Source organism: Dermacentor variabilis, chromosome 10 (genome assembly GCF_050947875.1).
Source record: "Dermacentor variabilis isolate Ectoservices chromosome 10, ASM5094787v1, whole genome shotgun sequence".
NCBI classification, from domain to species: Eukaryota; Metazoa; Arthropoda; class Arachnida; order Ixodida; family Ixodidae; genus Dermacentor; species Dermacentor variabilis.
This window is the reverse complement of record NC_134577.1, coordinates 61,316,918-61,337,398: the sequence shown is the minus strand read 5'-3', so window position 1 is coordinate 61,337,398 and position 20,481 is coordinate 61,316,918. Positions and strand designations below refer to the sequence as shown.

Sequence of the window (20,481 nt, the reverse complement as noted above, 5' to 3'; positions counted from 1 at the left end):
ATATTATAATCGGAGCGAAAGTGCCAATGAGAAAATTGTATACAATGTGTAAAAAGATCCTGATCCAGCTTTCTGTTGCTCAGTACGTACTACATAAAGGTTTTTTTTTTTCCAAGCCCGAACGAAAGCCCACGAAATACGAAAAAAGTGCAGCGCGACTGGAAACTAGCCGAAACTGTGTTCTCTTTTTTTTTAATTTTGACACAAGTTGCGTGCGACATGTGGTATATATGTACCACTCGTATATGTACGATTTAGCCAAAGTGAAATATGGTTGTGCAGTTGGCCTTCAAATGGCGCCTGTTCACCACGCGCTCCCGTCAACGGCCCCCCTCTCGCAGACTCGGCATCTTCCGTCACCGCGGCGGCAGGCGCAGGCTCTCCACCGTCGCCCTCGCCCGCTCCTACGTCACAAGCGGGTTCCGCGCCTCCCCGGTCCGCCGCTACCACCAAGGAGGCGCTGCGGTCGCTCCTGCGCTCCCCGCAGGGCACCACCGAGGTGTTCGCCATGCGCACCGCCCGCTGGCTGGTGGTGCACCACCTGGACGGCTTGGTCGTCGAGCTTGGCAGCGCCGTCAGCGGCGTTGCCACCGAACTCATCACGCGCCTCGCCGAGGTACCCGTGTGCTGTGTGCATTTGCGAGCTCTCTTTAAGGCTGGCAACGTTCCAAAAGAGAGGGAGAAAGGGTCTTTTAAGGTTGTGAACTAGGGTGGTTGCTTGAGCTAGTTGGTAATTCATGATCAAAAATAACGTACAGAGCGAAGGACAAGGACTGCGAAGCGGTGTGTATGTCGTCTTCGCGACATAAGCGCTGTGTGACTACAGCGCTGTGTATGTCGTCTTCGCAGTCCTTGTTCTTCGCGCTGTACGTTATTTTTGGGTCTTTTAAGGCTAAGCTTCCTTTGCATACTTTCCCCAGGTATGGGTCTGGCGTGGCTACCTTGCTGCTATAGGTGCTGTTGGGTCGGTCGCTATCTCGGCGAATATATTTGTGAATGTGCATACAAAGGTGAATGAAAGTAGCAGCGAACTGGCTTATGCAACCATTTCGTGCTGACCAAGTATGCGGAGTTCTGCTCTGCGTAACGCGAAAAATAACTTCCCGCGTGAGAGACCTGAACATATAGTGCAGGCTTACGGGCACCTCTTAAAGCACGCCGGTCCTTCCATGGAAGGGTGGATGATATTTATCGGCTTCTTTGATTCACTTTATTTTCTTTTATTTAGCAATTCGGAATTTGCCACTAAGGGTGTGCCCGTTCTTGGCCCAATCCTCCAGAATGACTTTGCCACACTGTACACGACACAAGAGGTACAGAATCTCTGAATATTGTTTCATTCGTGTCGTAATTTTTTGCGCGTACACCTGTCACCACCATTCGTCCCACAACGAGCATCATACATCGCCTTCGTCCTCGTCACATTGCAGCATACTCTGCATATTCCTGATTTGGAGTTTGCATTTGGGTGTAGCTTGTGAACAGTGCAGTGCGTATACGCAAAAAAAAAAAAAATTGCGTGACAATAGAATTGTGGCCTTTGTGGTGAATAAGCATAAACATCCCATAAGATTACTCGTTAAATAGGGTGAAAGTAATCAATATTGAACGCATCGACAATTGTAAAACATTTAATTAATCGCTTGACTAAAGCTTCGCTTTACGCGGATTTCAACGTGCGCGTCGCATCTGTATGTTTCTTCTACTCTAAGCTGATTTTTTTTAAAACCAACTTGGTCAAATATCGCAATTTTGCCTCTTCAGGTAAAATGCCGTTTGCCGTTTTAGATGAATGCAGACTTCTTGTTGTCTAAGTGCAACAGCATAGCGTGATTACGTGGGATTTCTTAAACACTGTTATTAGGAAGTGTCAGAAGTAGGGGACGCTGTCGGTCAAGCGCGCAAAAGAGCTCAATAGACGTAAAAAGGAGTTTGAGTTTTGGAGTATTTGAGAGCGCAGAGCCTCATGGAACGCTATTTCTAAACTCCCTATTGTGCTAGTAATTAATTTGGGCCCTATGTTTTAAGGCGATCGTTTGCGTTCTCGTGTCCTTAGTGCTGCTGTCATTCCACTGCTCACGTAATGGGGACTGAAGGCTCGTCGAGCGGCAGACTGTGGCAACTTTTAACCACCGATCCTAGGTCTGTTTGTTGAAAAGAGAGGAAATTGATAGATAGATAGATTGATTGATTGATTGATTGATTGATTGATTGATTAATTGATTGATTGATTGATTGATTGATTGATTGATTGATTGATTGATTGATTGATTGATTGATTGATTGATTGATAATGGTGGGATTGTAGGTCGAATGTAAGACGCGTCTCCTTCACTTTCGTTGGTGCAGACGTCGCCCTTGTGCTAGGGTGCCTCGGTACCACGTCTCTCCGAAGGGCGGCGCTGGGATCGAGGCACCCTACCTGGATGGATGGATGGATGTTATGAGCGTCCCCTTTAGAACGGGGTGGTGGGTTCCGCCACCAAGCTCTTATACTGCCTAATGTCCTACCTGGGTTAAAAAAAGAAAGAAAAAAAATGCTATGAACTCCCACAACCAAATTTTTTGACCCCCTATTGCGAACTTTGATTTCGTACGTCTCCATTTTTTGTCGTTTCTCTACCTCGTGTGTTTCGTCACCGCCACCTGGTAAATGCGCCACTGTTGTAGCTGAGTAAAAGGAAGACGAACAGCTGAAAGGGCGTTGTCACAGCACGGGCAAAAAGCATTCACAAAACAAGGCCTTGCGCAGGTTTCTGTTCCTCTGGGGGTCAACAAGCGCCATTTGCAGCTTGCCGATATATCCTTGAAACGTACAGTCGACCACGAAAATTTGCGTGACACGGGCGTTCCATGAAACGTAACTTTTCGCTCTGTTAAGGCATGGTAGTTCTAAATTAATGGGTCATCGTGTAGGCAGCTAAAGACTACTGTAAACACACTCGAGGCAAAACGCGACCTGGCTTGGCGGGAATTAAGCTTTTTTTCTTTTCTTTTTAACAATGGCCGATGTGGGTGACACAGCAAAGTCATTTCGATAATGTGGCAGTTGTGGCTGGTAAAAAGAAACCCATGGAATCGGGTAGATCATGTAATGCGTATGGAATAGATAGAACGGGTCGTCCAATAGTGCAACAAAATCGGTTTCATGGTAAGGGAAGCGTCATCGAAGGCGCGCCAGAGGGCCATGAAGTGTGCGGTGATTATTGGTACGGTAAAGCTAGGGAAACGATGGAACATGTTTTATTAGACTGTGAAGATATGTACCCAGCTGCCGGTTTAGACTCCGCTGGCCTCCTTTGAGTAATTGGGTTCAGAGATAGCAAGGTGAAAATAAACATGTCCGCTGTGGAGATTAGTAAGAGGCGATAGCAGGTTTGGTGGCAGAAAAGAAGGGAGACCACGAACAACGGAGGCGTACAAAAACAAAGTTCCCAATAGTGGTTTAGGAAATTTGATGCTGGGAATTGTTTGTCCGTCATTAAAAAAAAGATAGGTGGGTAGGACATTAGGCAAAATAAGAACGAGTACTTGGTGATGGAACCCATCGCGCTGTTTCCAAGGGAACGCTGTTAGCATCCATCCATCCATCCATCCATCCATCCATCCATCCACATAAGCCGCAGGCGTATAGGATCATAATAATAATATTTGGGGTTTTACGTGCCAAAACCACTTTCTGATTATGAGGCACGCCGTAGTGGAGGACTCCAGAAATTTTGACCACCTGGGGTTCTTTAACGTGCAGCTAAATCTAAGCATACGGGTGCGTATAGGATCAATTTAGCCCGTGCAGTACTAGAGTAATTAAAATTACGGGGTTTCACATGTCAGAACCATGATCTGATATGAGCACCATATATTAAGAGCACCATAGCAGCACCATAGCCACTAAGCAACCACAGCGCGTAGTCCTGTTTTTAGGTGGAAATGATCGCGATGGTGATAATGATGCTCTTGGCGTATGTCTTAACAAAGTTTCGATTTTGCAAGATGGAATCGCTGTGAAGGCATTATTTCCAGACAGTGTTACCGAACCTTCTGGCACGTGTGACGTGACCATCCACCCGAGATGTCGAGTTTATGTTTATGTTTATGATTGATGATGTTTATTCATAAACATAAACATTCATCATAAACATTATGATGTTTATGAATATGAAGCCACATGCTGTGTTCGTCCAGTGGGAGTGTTTTGTGGGCGCACGACAAAACGGCTGACTACGCGTGTTCGTACGCGCATGCGCAGATGTGCCAGCGGCAGCTCGGGCGCATGGGCAAGTCGTTCACGCTGGTACTGCCGGAGTCGACGACGCTTTTTGCTCAGTACGACCTCAATGCCTTGCTCACCACGTAAGCATGGTTGCACTTCGTCGGAATGGGGTGTTCGCGTCTGCGAAGATAATAAGATTTGTTTGAAGGCACCACGTAACGCTTAATTCCTAACCTGAAAATGGACGGAGAGCGGGGCGCTTCATAACTAAGACAGATTGCTTATACTTTGCAAGCACCAGCAGATGCACCGTGTATGTGAGTGCGTGGTGTTCTTTTTTTTTAATTCTAACAGTTTTTTTTATCTGCAATCTTAGGGCACGTTATCCCTTCACTACTGCTTGGCTTCAAATTTCACGACTTCACCACTTGCCTTGAAGTAAATTAGTTTCCTTGACAAGCGCTTTCTTATCGCATTGTCCACGTAACTGGCATAATATTTGTGAGATTCTTACGGCATGCTGTCGAATTTATGCGTATCGCCATGTCTTTAGTAGTGGTGTGTGACAATACGATGACAATATGATCAACGTGAGAGAACGTTGCGACACGACTGCGCTTTCGCGCCAACGTGGATGGCGACGAGCTTTCGGTGACCTTGTGACGAATTTGTGATGACCTCAAAATATATCATTGCAAATATTGTGTCAACATTGCTGCAGCTGCGCAGCAGCCTAGCTGCCCTATAGGTTAACTCTAAGTATGCGGAAATAGGGCCACAGTTACATCGGGCACTTGGGTATGTGCTTGCGCATACTGCCGACGTTTTGTCGCGTAGCGCCACCTATACCGTGCTACCGCGCGGTTCGCGTCGCAGGAGGGGCTTGTACCCGATCCAGCGGACGCACCTGACCAGCGACCTCAGGCACGCCAGCTGCCCAGCGCCCTTCAAGGGGGCGTACTTTGGAATCGTGAGTATACCATGCCACGTGCGAGGTCGCCGGCCGCATCGCACCGAGTGCACCGGTTCCTATTCGATTAACAAGAGAGACACAAAAAGTAAAAGATGGAAGTCCCAGTATTGCCCGAAAGGCGAAGCACTAACAGTGGTCGCGATGTATTAGACAACTACACGAAGCAAGGTTCGAAGTTCCATCGACGGTATGAATTGCAGCAAGCATTCGCTTACCAATTAAATTAAACAGCATGGTGTCGCGCGCGGCGCGCACAGGTAAACATGAACATATATCATTCGATCAGCACGAACACTGGCTGTCACAACGCTGGCGTCATGAACAGCGTCGGCAGCGGGCAGCGAACGCTTCGTGGTAAGTCTCGCTTCACGGCGTCTCAGAAACGTGAAATTACACGGCCTTCAACAGTAGGTGCGCGGGGAGACAGCGCGAACGAAACCATCAGACACCTTGGCTCGCCCTTAGCGTTTGCACTCGCCCCAAATTTCCTTCCCCCCCCCCCCAAAGTACGGCGCGCCCCCCCCCCCAACGCGCTCAGCCGCGCGGACGATCATGCTCGCCCACGGCCGGGCTATGGGCGGGGGCTCGCACTCTCCTCCCCCAGCGCGCGCTTGATCTACAAAAAACTGCAGTTGACAACCAGAGGGGCTCGGCCTCTCTGTACCGACGTGGGAGCGGCCCGCATCAGTCCCAGACTGATCCCTCAGGACCTAAATAAAGTTATTCATACCCTACCATACCAAAGCACGCGGACGGCGCGGTGTTGTGTTACTCCGCCAGCCAATCACAGAAGCAAACGACCGTCACGCGACCTTTTTCAAATGGCGTCGTACTTGACATACCTCAGGAGCGTCTGCTGTTCCTGAGGAGTCTCTTCATCGGCGGAAGCGGTGAAAACGACAACGTTCTCTAGAAAATGCATAGTTGCACCGCTTCAGCACTGTCCTGGTAGCGCGCAGCATTGGAGTGAACGAACAAAATGTATTCAGGAGAAAACAGAAAACTGGCGTGGGCGGGACTTAGTATTCGCGAGAGCAACTGTGTGCAACGTGTTTTCGCACCTCCCGCAGCCGAGCCGGCTGTCTAACTGACCTCGCATTTGACGTAGTCAGCCACTCACTGCTTCTGGTCAAGCTTACATATACTTTGGTCTCGTCTCGTTAACTGTCAGCCTAGTTATCTTCAAGATAGATCGTGTTATGTTAACGTCAGTGGCCAAACGCCTTTGTACATGGAAACCATAGCTGCGCCCCTCAAGGATCAGTATTAGAGCCACACCTTTCTAATATGTTTAATAATGACGTTCTTTCCTCTATTCAGAATCCTTCTTTCCTTCCATATGCCGATGACATGAAGACCTTAAAGGAAATTCAAATCTGTTGGTGACTGTCGCAGCCTGCAGTTTGACCTGCTTTCTTTTACTAAATTATCCAAAGATAATAACCTCACCTTGAATGGTGCTAAGACCAAAGTCATGGCTTTCACTCGCAAAAGTTCAAACATGTGTAAGGCGAAAGCCTTAAATGCCTCATGGGTCGAAAAATCCGTTGTCCGGCGTTCGGCGTTATGCCACCAAAATCCAATGGAACCAAAATTAATGATGCCACCATCAATGGTCGAATCCACAACCATTGGTAGATGTCGAACCCACGACCTTTGCTGTTAATTAAGACAAAGTTAAGACACAGTTAAATAAGATATATTTAATTAGGGTACTCGAATTCGCGACCTTTGCTGGGAGAAAACAAGTACTAGGAAGTAACAACGCATTAGAATTAGAATGTCAAGTAATTTAATGATGTCTTGTGAACGCGCAAACTTTCGCCTTCATCCTCTTTAGCTTATGTTAAAGTGACTGTCAACTTTTTTCGTATTCTGTAGATCCTCTACCATACCGTGCGATCAATGATCTCGGTATGGTATGATCTCGGTATACAACCTTAAGCTTTACTGCTCACACTAAGCGCGTTGAAATGCGGCGTATGCGCTCTCTAAGCTCTGTTTGCAGACTATCGAGGGAATTCAATAGTTATAGTTGTAGCTATTCAATTGTTATAACACTGTTTGATTACTGACATTGTCCTTACTTCGAGGCCGACATAACCACGCTGACCTTCTGTTTCCTTTCGAACTTGTTCACCGTATATCTTCACCTGTGCCGAACTCCTCAGTTGTCATGTTTCGTATCCCGCGCAAGGCCACCAGAGAACACGGCCATTTCCTTGTTACTGCTTGCCATCACCAACACTCAACAGTCTCCAGAATACAGCGTCTCTATAAGGCTTATTTTCATGATCTCAATATTTTTCATAACTCGCTATCATCGTCCTTTTCTGAGCTTTGCGTCGTTGTTTCATAGTTTCACACATCGTTCAACTGCCTTGCTTCTCCTTTTTCTTATATATTTACCTTGCACTTTGTTTTGTGTACACTTTGTACATAATTGTTTTTTAATTAATTGTGAGCTCTCTTGCTTATCATTTCCTGTAGATTTTTTTCTGGTTTTTATGTATGCGTGAGCCACCACTCATACCTTAAGGTTATTCCTAGACACGATGATTGATTGATTGATTGATTGATTGATTGATTGATTGATTGATTGATTGATTGATTGATTGATTGATTGATTGATTGATTGATTGATTGATTGATTGATTGATTGATTGATTGATTGATTGATTGATTGATTGCACTGTGCCCTTTCGCACCGATGCCGCAGGAGCACATCCTCAACCGAACCCGGTTGGCGCTGGGCAGGGGTCACCGACGTCACGGCCTGTCACGCATCTTCTTCAGCGTCAGCCTGCTCGGGGCCCACTTCCTGCTGGACAGGGAGCCCGCGCTCAACGAGAGCGTCGCCTTCGCGCAGGCCAAGTTCCAGGGATTCATGCCCTACTCGCAGGCGAGTTTCGGGGCGCGAGCCGTTGTGGGCTCGGCGAGCTGGCGAATGCCGTCGACGACTCCACTGTATACCTACTGCATACAAAGAAATCCTCGCGCCCTCGAACGAGTGCACGGGCAGCGTAGCTTTGTGCAAGGGGATGTTTTATTGCGATAGCAATTATATGAACACTCCAGGCGCATTTTCTGCCGCCGTCGCCGTGATGTTGCGTATAGAGTCCAAAGGCGAGAACACCGTCACCGCGGGCCGTATGCTGCACGTGCGAATGAGAGCGTGCGAGGGTGAGCCGACGATCGGCGGCTCACCCTCGCATTGTGCGTGGCAGCACTTGCACATTGTACATGGACATTATATTTTGGCAGCAAGGCGAAGCCGCGCGCGCGTGCGCGGACTTCGTCCTGAAGGCGATCTGCTTTAGGGGCAGAGTCTAGGTGGGCCAAAGGCTTGTGGGTTTGCGTGTGCTGTGTTCTCACTACTCAGTTTGCGTTGAAGCGATAGACAGCACGAACGTCATTTCGCTCGCTGCTGCTGCCGCCGCGTTCCTCACGCCAACGTTTTTTACAGCGGTCCGCGGCATGGAGTGCAATGTGTCCATGTTTGCCTGTGCGCGCTGGTACCATGTTTGTTAATTTATTTGGTAAGCGAGTGTTTACAAGTTTTTATGGTCAATAAACCTACTAACCTTACTTCGCGTAGCTGTCTGTTAATTCGCTATCGCAATCAATTATTCGCCCTCCGTGCGAAATTGCGGCTTTTTAATCCAACAAAACTCAACCGATCATTTCTTCTACGCACAGTTCGACACCCACAAATCACAAATCAGAGCGGTGAACTTGACGCAAAGCCAATAGTAGCTTCCTTTTGTATGCTTATTCCAAGTAAGCAATATAAGCTATGGTACAGGAATATACGTAGTTATTTCGTTCGCGGATAAAACAATGAATGATTTAAATAAAAACAATGATTTAGTGATTTCAATAGTAGTAAATCGCGTATGCACAAGCTAAACAAATGCACCGATAAAGTAAAAAACAAATGAAGCATAGCGATACGGACGATCAAACTGCATTGTTGATCGATTCGTTATGCTTGCATTTGTCCGGCCCTCCTTTAAACGCCTTACTCACGTATTAGTAGGTACCCATGCTGCTCAAATATGGATGCACTGACGTGTTTCGGACGCGCCTCCAATCGCCTCCAGCGCCTTGCAGTACACAAAAAAGCGTGGCCTTCGAGATGAGTTTTCCTTACTGTGAGGCAGTCTTCGCTGAGGGTTGTGACGCGGACCTGTCGCAGGTATGCCAGCTGATGATGTCGGGTGGGTGGAATGCGCGCGCCAACGTGGAGACCGACTGTACCGAGGCCATCCGAGGACCACAGTGGGTGTCCGCCTTCGCGCCTTTCTCCGGAAACTGGATCGTGAGTGAACCGTATACTTAACCACGCGCGATGATCACTCGTGATGCATTCCACTGGCTCGTGCCGCTCCCCGACAAGGGGCCGAGTTCGTTGAAGAGATCAGAGTGAGAGAAGGCGTTCAGGATTCGAACGTTGTATAGAGTCGAGTGTTGTACAGAGTCGAACGTTATACAGAGTTGAACGTTATACAGAGTCGAACGTTATGTAGAGTCGAACGTTATACGGAGTCGAACGTTATACGGAGTCGAACGTTATACGGAGTGGAACGTTATACAGAGTCGAACGCTATACAGAGTCGAACGCTATACAGAGTCGAACGTTATACAGAATTGAACGTTATATACAGTCGAACGTTATATACAGTCGAAGGTTATATAGAGTCGGACGTTACATAGAGTCGCTCGCCAAAGCGATCGGAGGATCGCCAAAATCCTCCGCGGAGGATTGCGGAGTTGGCGTCATAAAATAAAGAACCAGCTTATCGTCGCGCGCTTTCCCTTCCGCTAGCCACCATAGTTCCGCTTTCGCGCTGCCGTCGGCTCTTTCTTGACTCTGTTTCTGGCCGCGCGTTTGCGTTTTGCGCAAAAAAGCCGTAGCGCCGTCTGCGGCCGCTGTTTTACTCACCGACGACGCAACGGCACTATACGACCATGACGTCAGCACTCCTCGATCTGAGGGCGAGCGATTTGACCTGCGCTAGAGGTACGCTGACGCTTCAGAACGCATTTTCTCTTGAAATAAGTCTCTTCTTCGCATGAAACAAGCGTTTCGAGGTTTCTGGGATGGTATTTCAACAGTCCACGTTGACTTAACATTAACCTTTAGTGTCCCTTCAACACCACCAATAAATTATTATTGTTATTATTATTATTATTATTATTATTATTATTATTATTATTATTATTATTATTATTATTATTATTATTATTAGTATTGTTGTTGTTGTTGTTGTTGTTGTTGTTGTTGTTGTTGTTGTTGTTGTTGTTGTTGTTGTTGTTGTTGTTGTTGTTGTTGTTGTTGTTGTTGTTGTTGTTGTTGTTGTACCCATCAGTTATTCGTATTTTTTTGCTCAGCAGCCCCACATCAGACTTCTTTGCACACACATCCGTATAGCGGTGAAGTAAGCTTTCAAGGCGCCCTGACGAAAACACTTTTCTCTGATCTTTATTTTTTTTTTTTAATTGTTCCTTGTCACTTACAAAGCTAGCGATCATCTACATTTAGTCTATTATAACGATTAAACGTCCTAACTTCACAAACTATGCTTTTTGTGCAGATGCAAGGCATTGCACTTTTCGCGTGACAGACAGATTTTGCAGTCTTACGCATTAAAGAAAGAACATCATAAGCCATTCCACCCTCTGATGGTTGATGACCAGCGAAGCTGTTTAGCACACGACACAGAGGTGACACAGAATTTTGAACAAAGGTACAGACTCATTTACAGTGATCTTTATATACGTTCGCGTGGACGACTGGACCGCCGCCCCGAGGAGCCGGAGGAAACTAGACACGCGTGACGTTTCGACGGGAGCTCCACCAAGGGAGAGCGGAAGGAAAGGAAAGGAGATAATGCGCAAGCGCTTGGAACGCCGACATAGAGAGGACTGTGTGAACGCACACATGCCCGACGCGGGTCAAAGTGCAGTATCTCTTCTTATGAGCTTAATATCTGATACCGGTTGTATTTGGACCCAAGGTGTTGAACATATTTTTGCAAGGTGGCGGAGTGTTTGAAGCCTGCTTCACCTCCGCCGCTGGTCGGCCCGGTATTGCGCTATCTCCGGGATCGGCCCACGGTTTTTTGCGCTCGCAGAACGAAAATGCACGGAACTGCAGCCATAAACAGCTTCGCCGTGAGATGTGGTTGCGAACCGCATCTCAGAGAGCAAAGCGCCCCGCGTGATTAATGAGGCATTTCACGTATACCAACACGATTAATGTGTTAGCGTGACCTCTGTATCTCTACATCACAGTGAACTACGCTACTTATTTAATGTACGATAGCCTTCAGACAGCAAGGACTTGTGATGAAGTTGGTGCGTTTTTATGTTTGCTGCGAAGATTGCGCTCCCTATACATTTGCAGTAGTTAATAGTTGTAATAACCAGCGCCGTCCATGCCCTCTCCCCTTAAGTCCCGTCTTTTTCGCTGTTCGATTCTCTCTGACAAGATTTAGGTGCACGTTAAAGAACCCCAGGTCGTAAGAGATTAATCCAAATAGAGCCCCCAACTACGCCGCTGACTCGTAAAATAGATTTGGTACGCAAAGCCCCAGAATGGTTTATCGGAATCCGGAAGCGGGAACATGTTGGGGGCTGCTTATCTTAGCACAGTGTGGGTGTAGCCCACTTGCTGATTCATGATTTTGGGAAGTTACCGCACGGAACACACGAGACTTGAAGAAAGGGCCGACGCAAAACGGTTGTTGTGAGGATCACATTGAAATAGAAGTGTTAAGAAACAAAAACAAATAATTAAAAGAGAAACAAAGAAACGCTTGATGATGGCTGATGCTCGCACAAATAGCCAGTCCGAACGAATGTAGGTATTCGTGCAGAATTCCGCAGGAAACAGAAAATACGTTTCGATTAACGGTACCGCGGGAATAGAAAAGTGTGTCAGCATGTAATTTATCCATTCTTACTATTTGTTTATGCGCGACCTGACAAGAACAAACCCGTCTTAAGTTCGCGTACCATTCGTTTCGTCCGTGATTTCCTGCACCTGTCTTTTCCTACACAGCGCAAGAAGAAAATATGAAGCGGACTTCCATAGCAGCTTTTATGCGGTAGTGCAGGCCGATAACAAATTTTAACATCAAGAACCCCGAATCCTACCTTTGAAGCGTAACTAGCATAAAATAATGTTCCTTTAAGTATACTGTGTACTTCATTGGAATAGACAGCAACGTATTTGCGCGTTCTTTTTTTAATACAGCCATCCGTGATTTTTGGTCACATTGGAGGTCAGCTAGGATTTTGTACAGCTGCAACTGTAAAAACTAACGGCATTCTGCTGACGCCAAAGAGGCTGTATGATGAGGGCATTTGTGGAAATGGCTAAACAGCAGCCAGAAAACAGGCCCCTAGTACTTCCGAAGTATGCGAGAACTCGCTTACCCAGCATCAAGTTGGGCCAGTTTGTTTGCATTCATTGTAAGGTTCGTAACAGCGCAACACAAGACGCGGACAAAAAGGAAGATGAAAACGACGACACAGGTTCGCCGTCTTGCTCAGGTCGGCATTCTTTGTTTCCTGGGGGGGGGGGGGGGGGTGTTAGGTGAGGGGGAGTACGTGCCAAACCCACTTTATGATTATGAGGCATTTCGACCGGTAATTTCGACCACCTGGGAGTCTTTAACGTGCACCCAAATCTAAGTACACGGATGTTTTCGCATTTCGCCTCCAGCGAAATGCGGCCGCCATGGCCGGGATTCGATCCCGCGACCTCGTGCTCAGCAGCCGAACACCATAGCCACTGAGCAACCACGGCGGGTATTCATATTGTTGGTTGGCATTCATATCGTTGCTCAGGTTGGCATTCATCTGCGAACATTTCTTTTTCTTCTTTTTTTTTTCCTTTTCCCGACACCTGTCCATTTATTCATTCTTTTGCCTCTCTCTCAGCTCGGCCTCAAAGGCGCGATTCGCGGGCTCGCGGTGTTCGACGTCGACGGAGACGACCGGGACGGCTACTGCGGTGAAAAGCACGTCCTGCTCAAGAGGCTCAAGGACCTGCTGTCCTGAAGGCGCCCGCGGTTTGACGTCGTCCTGCTCCGCGAAGACGACGTCGTCGTCTAAATTATGCAGGACACGACGGCAGCGACCGCACGGCGCCTCGGGCAGCCTCCGAGTTTTGCCACGAATGTAAACCGTCTGCTGCATTCGTCACGTATCAGCTGCCTTTCACTTGCGCAGTTCATTTTTTTTTATTATTATTTTTCCGTTGCACATGCGTTACGGTTTGACAATGTTGTGGCATATTGCTTGCTGCGGAGCGAGCCGTTCGTTGCGAGGATGATGTATGGCTTTTGCCGTGACGTTCGTGTAGCTCAAGATGAGTGTGCAATTGTTTCAAATAAAGGTGCGTCAATCTCACGCATGCACTAGGAATGCTTCTGCACAAACCCCGTGTGGGTGTCCCTTGTGGCAATTAGCTACGTGTGGGTGGATGTCTCATTTTCCCTTAATAATTACTTCTGGGCCGTCCAGCGAGCAGAGGAAGCCGCTTCGAAACAAAGTCTCGGAACCGCGTCCGCGGCGGGTGCCCAGACCCACTAAAAAGACGCCGGACTCGAACCTTATTGATTTGAAAATAAACTTTACGCGCTCCACCGTGCTGGTTTCCACAGAACTATTACGTCAAAGTGACACAGTTGTCTGTTCGGGCGCCCGTTGCACGTGCTTATCATTTTAAGCATAAAATGCTCTTAGCTCGTTTTGTCGGCGACCTTCAAGTGACTCTGTTTAGAATAAGCTTAAAGAGACGATACGTTTTATCGCGGCGCTCAAACGAGAACATCCGGGTAAGTTGCAAGAATAAAACCGGATCATCTGGGCAAACAGTCAAGACAGCATTATATACGCTAGTTAATTACTATAAACAAGGTAAAAAAAACATTGCTTCCGAGTTCTTTCACATGTTTGTTCACAATACCACTCAAGCTGTAACTTCTGGTACGCTGAAGTTTTATTTGTCATTTCCAATAGCGATGTTCAAAAGACAGATACAGGGCGCTTTACATTTGTCATCTTTCGGCGCTGAGTGCTCCTTTCAACGCCGGCGGTCCGTGTGGTCCGCGGCGCGTTAGGCGGTGAGGTCCGGTAGCGTCCAAGCCGGTAGCGGCCGGTGCACCGCGGATGGCTGTTTGACCGAGACGAGACTTGCAGGGAGATTCTGTCTGTGGCAGGAAGCTATTGCGTCCAAATGGACAATATGGCGTGGCGAGGTGTGGTGTGATGTGTGGTGTGGTGTGTGTGGTGTGGTGGGGTGTGCCGTTGCGAACATGCACTAAACCCATATTAAGATTGTGGCTACTATCATCTCCACCCAATCTGCTTTGCCAGTAGCCCCCCCTCCCCCCATTTCGTGCTTTCATCTACTCTGTATTACGGGAGAGCCAGCAGCATTTTTTTAGGTCGCCTACAAGCTACCTGGAGTAACGGCGCACAACTCCTTTGGCAAATTGCATGTACCCGGCACCTCCGCCAGTGCGTCACGTGCAAAGTACAGGGAAGCAGCTCGGATGCAACGTTCTTACCAAGTAGGGCTCGGAAAGATTTCCCTCCTACGTCTACAATGCCAAAAGCGTGTACAACACATTTCTAACATCCCCCTATATATCCACATCAGAGTGGGCAGGGGCCACCCTCCTTCGGATCATCATCATCAGCGCCGCCCAGAAAGTTGATAAATGATGATAACAGAATAATATTTATTCGACTCATTCTGGGGCTAACAGCTACTACTGCACGCGGGGTGTTCTGCTTTTGCGAGGTGTGCTGCACTATAAGATCCCTGTTCGAAGTGCACCGACGTGCACCATTTGTCCAAGAGCCTTTGTTCCGGTGGCTAGTTCCCCGCGGGAGAAGCCTGGATGTCGCCCGAGCTCCTGGAGGTGAAAGTCGAGTCATTGCCAGCGCCGTGCGGCCGAACTTCACGATCCAACAGAGCGTCGCCCATTGCGTCGCTGTCGTTGACGCTGGCGCCGACTGCCACAGTGAACGTCGGTACCGCGTAGATCGTAGGCAGGTGATCGCTCTGCTTCTGGAATACGGCCGTTCCCAGGAGAGCCAGGAGACAGGCTCCCGTCAGAAAAGCGATGGCACCGTAGACGAAGATGGCGCGTCGCTCCTGGACCCTCTGGTCGATGTACCGCGGTCGGGATTCCGGGGCCTGACGGGCCGAGTGTGCGAGCGAAGACCTTGTGGTGGCGAAGGCCTCCTCGCTTCCGGGGACGCCCATTGCGAGCCTTTGCACGGGAGGCGCCATGTGTCGGAGTCGCGGTATATATAGCCGTCGAAACGGGATCCCGGTGGCAGCTTTGAGGGCGGTGGGTCGCTTCGGGCTGCCGCGATTTTTCACCCAGTATCTTCGACGCATTTCACGACGACTGCCAGAGACGCTGGGCTCTTCTTCTTCTTCCCGTCTTGTTAGTGAAGAAGAAGAAGAAGATGATGATGATAATGATGATGATGATTTAGTTAAGGAATGACATAAACCCACGGTGAAGAGTAGACCAGGAATTGATTGGCACGTGATAAAAAATGACAAATAAAAGCACAAAAACACACCATAAATCAAAGTACTAGTTGCGTCATACAGTATTAGATTATCCTTGTAAAAGATTATCTTGGGAAGTAAATTAAGTAAAATATAGGTAATTGAAAATCAGAGGAAGGCAGCAAAGGTTTGGTCACAGGCTTAAAACGAACCATGTTTTTTTTTTTTTTTTTGCCGACATTTTATTTTGGTCTCCTGTGACAGGCACGCTGCCTTGCTGTGTAGAGGCAGCTTGTGCAGAGGAAAAAGTGGCTCGTTCGAGGAGAGTGAGCGTCGCGCCACCAAGCCGCGAATCGGCGCGCAACAAACAGTATATATAGTACGCTAATCTTGCCGACAAGCACAAGCTTCGCACGTCTACGACAATTAATAGAGGGAAAATCAGACATACAACCACTCGTAGCAAGCGCTACAAAGTAAACCCGTACGGGTTCCTCGAAAGAATAGCCTCGCAGTTGAAGAAAAATTCGTCCTGGTCCACGACCCGAACCCGGGACCACCGCCTTTCTGGGGCAGCCGCCCTACCATCTGAGCTAACCAGGCGGCTAGCAGATGGCAGATTCTCGTTAGGAAGCTTCGGGCCTCACTTTATGATGCAAAAGCATCAAGTGACCCATTGAACTAGAAAAGTCGGCGTCTGTAGCGACGAAACGGTACCTGAATTCCCATTGGCTGCTACGTCACGTCACGAGCGGGCCTTGACGAAGCAGAGCGGTCGCGAACCGGTGTTGCGTGCGGGGATAAGGCATCGCCGCGACGCCACGTCACCAGTGCGCCTGCCGGCCTTGGTGGCCGCTGCTGCTTCCTCGGCCTCTCGTCGCGCAGGAAGTCGGTGGCATGCAGCGTTGGCACCGCAGGCTGCTGCTGCTGCTGCTTGCTGTCTCGGGCTGCTCCGTAACACTATTGTACATTACTCACAGTGCAAAGCTTGAAGGACCGCTCAGTGGCGTTCAAATGGACATTAATGCTTTCGCATTCTCAACTCATAAGAAGTGCTTAGGTGTCCTCGGATTTTTTGTTATACCCGAACACGCTGTATGCCAATTCTGCCGCATAACGTAGAAAATTTACAACCACTGTCATCGATGGTATGGTATGGTGAAATTTTAACGAAGTCCTGCAGATCGCGAGTCCTCACGAAGCGGGCCGCTCCCACGTGGGAACCGGAAGGCCGAGCCTCTCGGCCGCATCGTGGGCCTGCTGAACAGCCCAGAGTTGGTCAGCCAGAAGAGGGCTGCTGAGAAGCGCCTCCCATCTGGCCGAGCTGTTATCGATGATAGAGCGTGACCGGGCACACCGCCAGAACATGTGGTCTAACGTGGCTATTTCTCCACAATCGTGGCAGGTATACCATTGGTGTAAGTATATCCGGATAGATTTTATGTAAGAGCGACGTATTGGGATACGTATTCGTTTGTAGTAGACGGAGCGTTAATTCTTGAGCTCTATTGAGCCGCGTATGAGGAACAAAGTAGGTTCTACGGCTGAGATAGTAGTGTTTAGTAATCTCGTTGCAGGTGGAGGGCGTGTCCCTGTTCTCTGGGGAGTCGGCTTCCGATTGGTCGAGGGTAGCGCGGTGGGCAAGTTCACGCGTAGCCCCGTGAGCCGACTCGTTGAGGTTGGGAGGAGCACCCTTTATCTGACCCTGGTGTGCGGGAAACCAATATATGAAGTGGTGCGTGATTGCCTTGCCCCCAAGAAGTCTGAGGGCCTGTTTGGAAACGGTGCCTTTTTCAAATGCTCTGACTGCAGACATTGAATCACTATAGATGACATACCATGAGCTATCCAGCAGGGCTAGTGCATTAGCCATTTGTTCAGCTATTTCGGAGTCCCTCGTCCAAACCAAGGCAGCACTGGTCGATGGCAACCAAGATTTGCCCAGTATGTTGTCGCTGTTGCCTCAAAACATGGCTCGCGCTATAGCGGGTTCTCGATTGCTCCTCATACCATGACGCTTACCCACTATTTGATTGGCCAATAAGCAGGGCCAGTGTTTCGCAAACACATCTTACGCAAGAACTGTTCGCAAGAGAAAATTCTAGCCAGTCATGATGCTGTACATAGCATTACCGAAAACTGACAATCGATTTCAAATAGTAGGCACGAAAGAAACGTTTTGTGAATACAGGTACAGTTCATTCGAGGGGTAGGATCGAGTCCTAAAGCGGAAAGTAATACAACGTCAGATGTAAATCGTACAAATAACGCCGACAAATTATAATGAGCTCTATATTAGTGGAGGAATCGTATGCTTAACAAAAGGGTTGCAAATTTTTGGGATGAATACGGCATACAATTATCTCAAAAGCATCACCTTGTCTTGTCTTGCTTCTCATGCTCCCACCTCGCCTTTCTTATACGCGCCGAGCGTTCTGTCTGGTAATTAATGTTAGCACAAAACTACCTGCTGCGAAGGAGGATACCACATCTTGTGGTTCCCAGCCCATCTAGATAGCTCAATTAACCCGCTTGGATGTAATCCTAACGAGCAGGCCCACCGGAGAGCGCGCGATTTCAGGTACTGCGCTGTCGCGGGTAGCCATGGCTTGGAACGAGGTCAACATCCACAAAGATCCATCATGTACTTTCCACGAAATTGTTTCCCATTATCGGCTGGGCAGGAGGACATTCCCACCCACTCACCCCAAATTGAACAAACCTCAGGCTAGCACTCTCAGACTACTGCAAACCCGCTCGTATCCCACTCCTCGGTCTCTTAACAGGATAGATCCTGACCACTCACAGTCGTGCCCCAAATGTGGTAATGACTCATGCTCTTTTGAGCACATGCTCTGGCTGTGCCTAGCCCTTAACGCCTCTCCACCCATCACGAAAGAACAATCGCATGAATCTCTCAAGAGCAGCAATCTCCACATTCAACTCCACAGTCCAGAGGGCCCGTGACATTGGGGCGGGACTTCATTTCCCGGTCCCATCGTGGGCGGAGCCACCGACCTGATCTTCGGGAGTCTTCTGTTTTGGCTCCCCAAGATCACAGTCCCTCAGGACTCAAATAAAGTTCTTGTCATGTCATGTCATGTCGTGTCATGTCATGTCATGCTCGATGTCACTGGGCACCTGCTTTGGTTCCCCAAGATCTCAGTCCCTCAGGACTCAAATAAAGTTCTTGTCATGTCATGTCATGCTCGATGTCACTGGGCACCGTTATCTGGGAGTTTAGGACCGTTTTCAAGACGCTTTGAAGTTTCTGGTAATTGACAAACATGCGCGCCGGAGACTCTAAAGGAATCAGAGGGCATACAATATCAAACCTTAAAGATGGTCGCTGTTTGAGGCAGAGTCGACAGTAGATCAGGAAGTGACGGAAATGCCTGAACTGGCAAATGTTGGGTCCAATTAATGCTGATTTAGAAAGACCCTGAATAAACGTGCCTATTTTCGCGTAGGAACGTTTATTGCGACAAACATTTTGATTAATTGCCCAGCCCGACAATCACTTTCCACGTGTGAGTTTGTTTTGAAACCCCAAGACGCATGATGCAAATTAAAGTGTCCAGCTGTCACAGTTTCGTTCCTAAAAATTTGACAACGGTATCAAGGTAACGAACTTCCTGAACAACTGTGGGCACATATGTATTAACTAAGGAAAATGGGGAACAACCTAAATAGTTACATCTATTGCTAGTATCTCGCACTCCGTAGACATATAGTAACAGGATATTTTCACTTTGTGGCATGTTTTAGTTGTTATCAAGAAAGCAAGTCCTCCGCCTCTCTATGGACGGTCCAATCGTAATAAACCATAATTTCTTATATGAAAAATCTCGGCCATTTGAGAGTCAAGCCTCCTGCAAAATAACAATGTTGGGAGAAAGTTGTTAACAAAAATATAATAAATCGGTAGAGTCAGATATAATGGAAAGACAGTTCCACTGTAGTACCTTTAAATAACCTATGATGAATTGATGCCTACTTTAGAAACCGCTTGCTCTAAAATGCTCTCTTTTGAAAAATATTTCCGCAAAAGACTGTCTTTACCGTGCTTTGTAGGTTTTGATTGAGGGACAGAGCTGGAAGAATTAGGATTAGAATCTGTCTTGGAAATACTATCTTTAACAAACTTTTTTTGTTGTTTTCGAGTGCGGGACAGAGATCGATGAATTATCATTAGGCGATCTTGTGCGTGCCGCTCTTCAACGAACGCATTTGTGCCACTGGGAATGTGCCTCCCTACAATGACGAAAAAAGATCCCGAGAAAAATTTATCCGAGGCTGAGCGGAATAGAACCCACGTCACATGGCTTCCTCAACGGCAGCAACCAGACTTCTTCTCCTACTACTTCAGTCATCCTTCCAGCGCACCGTCTCTATCTTGTGGTATCAGTCACGAAAAAAAAAAATCTGTGCTCTCCGCCTGCTTCGACTACCGGACCTCTTCCTTCCTTCTTTTGCTAATACTGCCCGGGTGAACTGACCTTTTCGCCGACGCCATGCGCGACTCTCATGCACATCATTTGAAGGCTGGCATAGTAGAGCCCGCAATTCGCTGAAGTAGTTACCCATCCCTTTGTTAAAAACACCCCACACCGGTGCTTTTGAGGTACTTTAGAGGTAGGAATTGACGGAGGTTAGAAATACAGCAACGTGGGAGTAAAGCATGTGTTCCATTGATTTCGAACAGACGGCGGTTAGAGAAATTTGGCGGTAACCACTACATAATGATAA

At 47.9% G+C, this 20,481-nt stretch overlaps 1 protein-coding gene and 1 non-coding gene across 2 annotated transcripts; both read left to right on the top strand.

Moving 5' to 3' along the window:
- Positions 1 to 204: 204 nt before the first annotated feature.
- LOC142559565 (uncharacterized) lies at positions 205 to 13,371 on the top strand. The gene is made up of 6 exons (XM_075671144.1): positions 205 to 616; positions 4,250 to 4,353; positions 5,090 to 5,183; positions 7,906 to 8,088; positions 9,385 to 9,507; positions 13,137 to 13,371. Exons 1-6 carry the CDS (start codon positions 509 to 511, stop codon positions 13,254 to 13,256), a joined length of 732 nt encoding a protein of 243 aa, XP_075527259.1. The 5' UTR covers positions 205 to 508; the 3' UTR covers positions 13,257 to 13,371.
- LOC142562581 (U2 spliceosomal RNA) lies at positions 11,127 to 11,310 on the top strand. The gene has a single exon (XR_012823930.1). It is a non-coding gene; the product is annotated as a U2 spliceosomal RNA (small nuclear RNA).
- Positions 13,372 to 20,481: the final 7,110 nt, after the last annotated feature.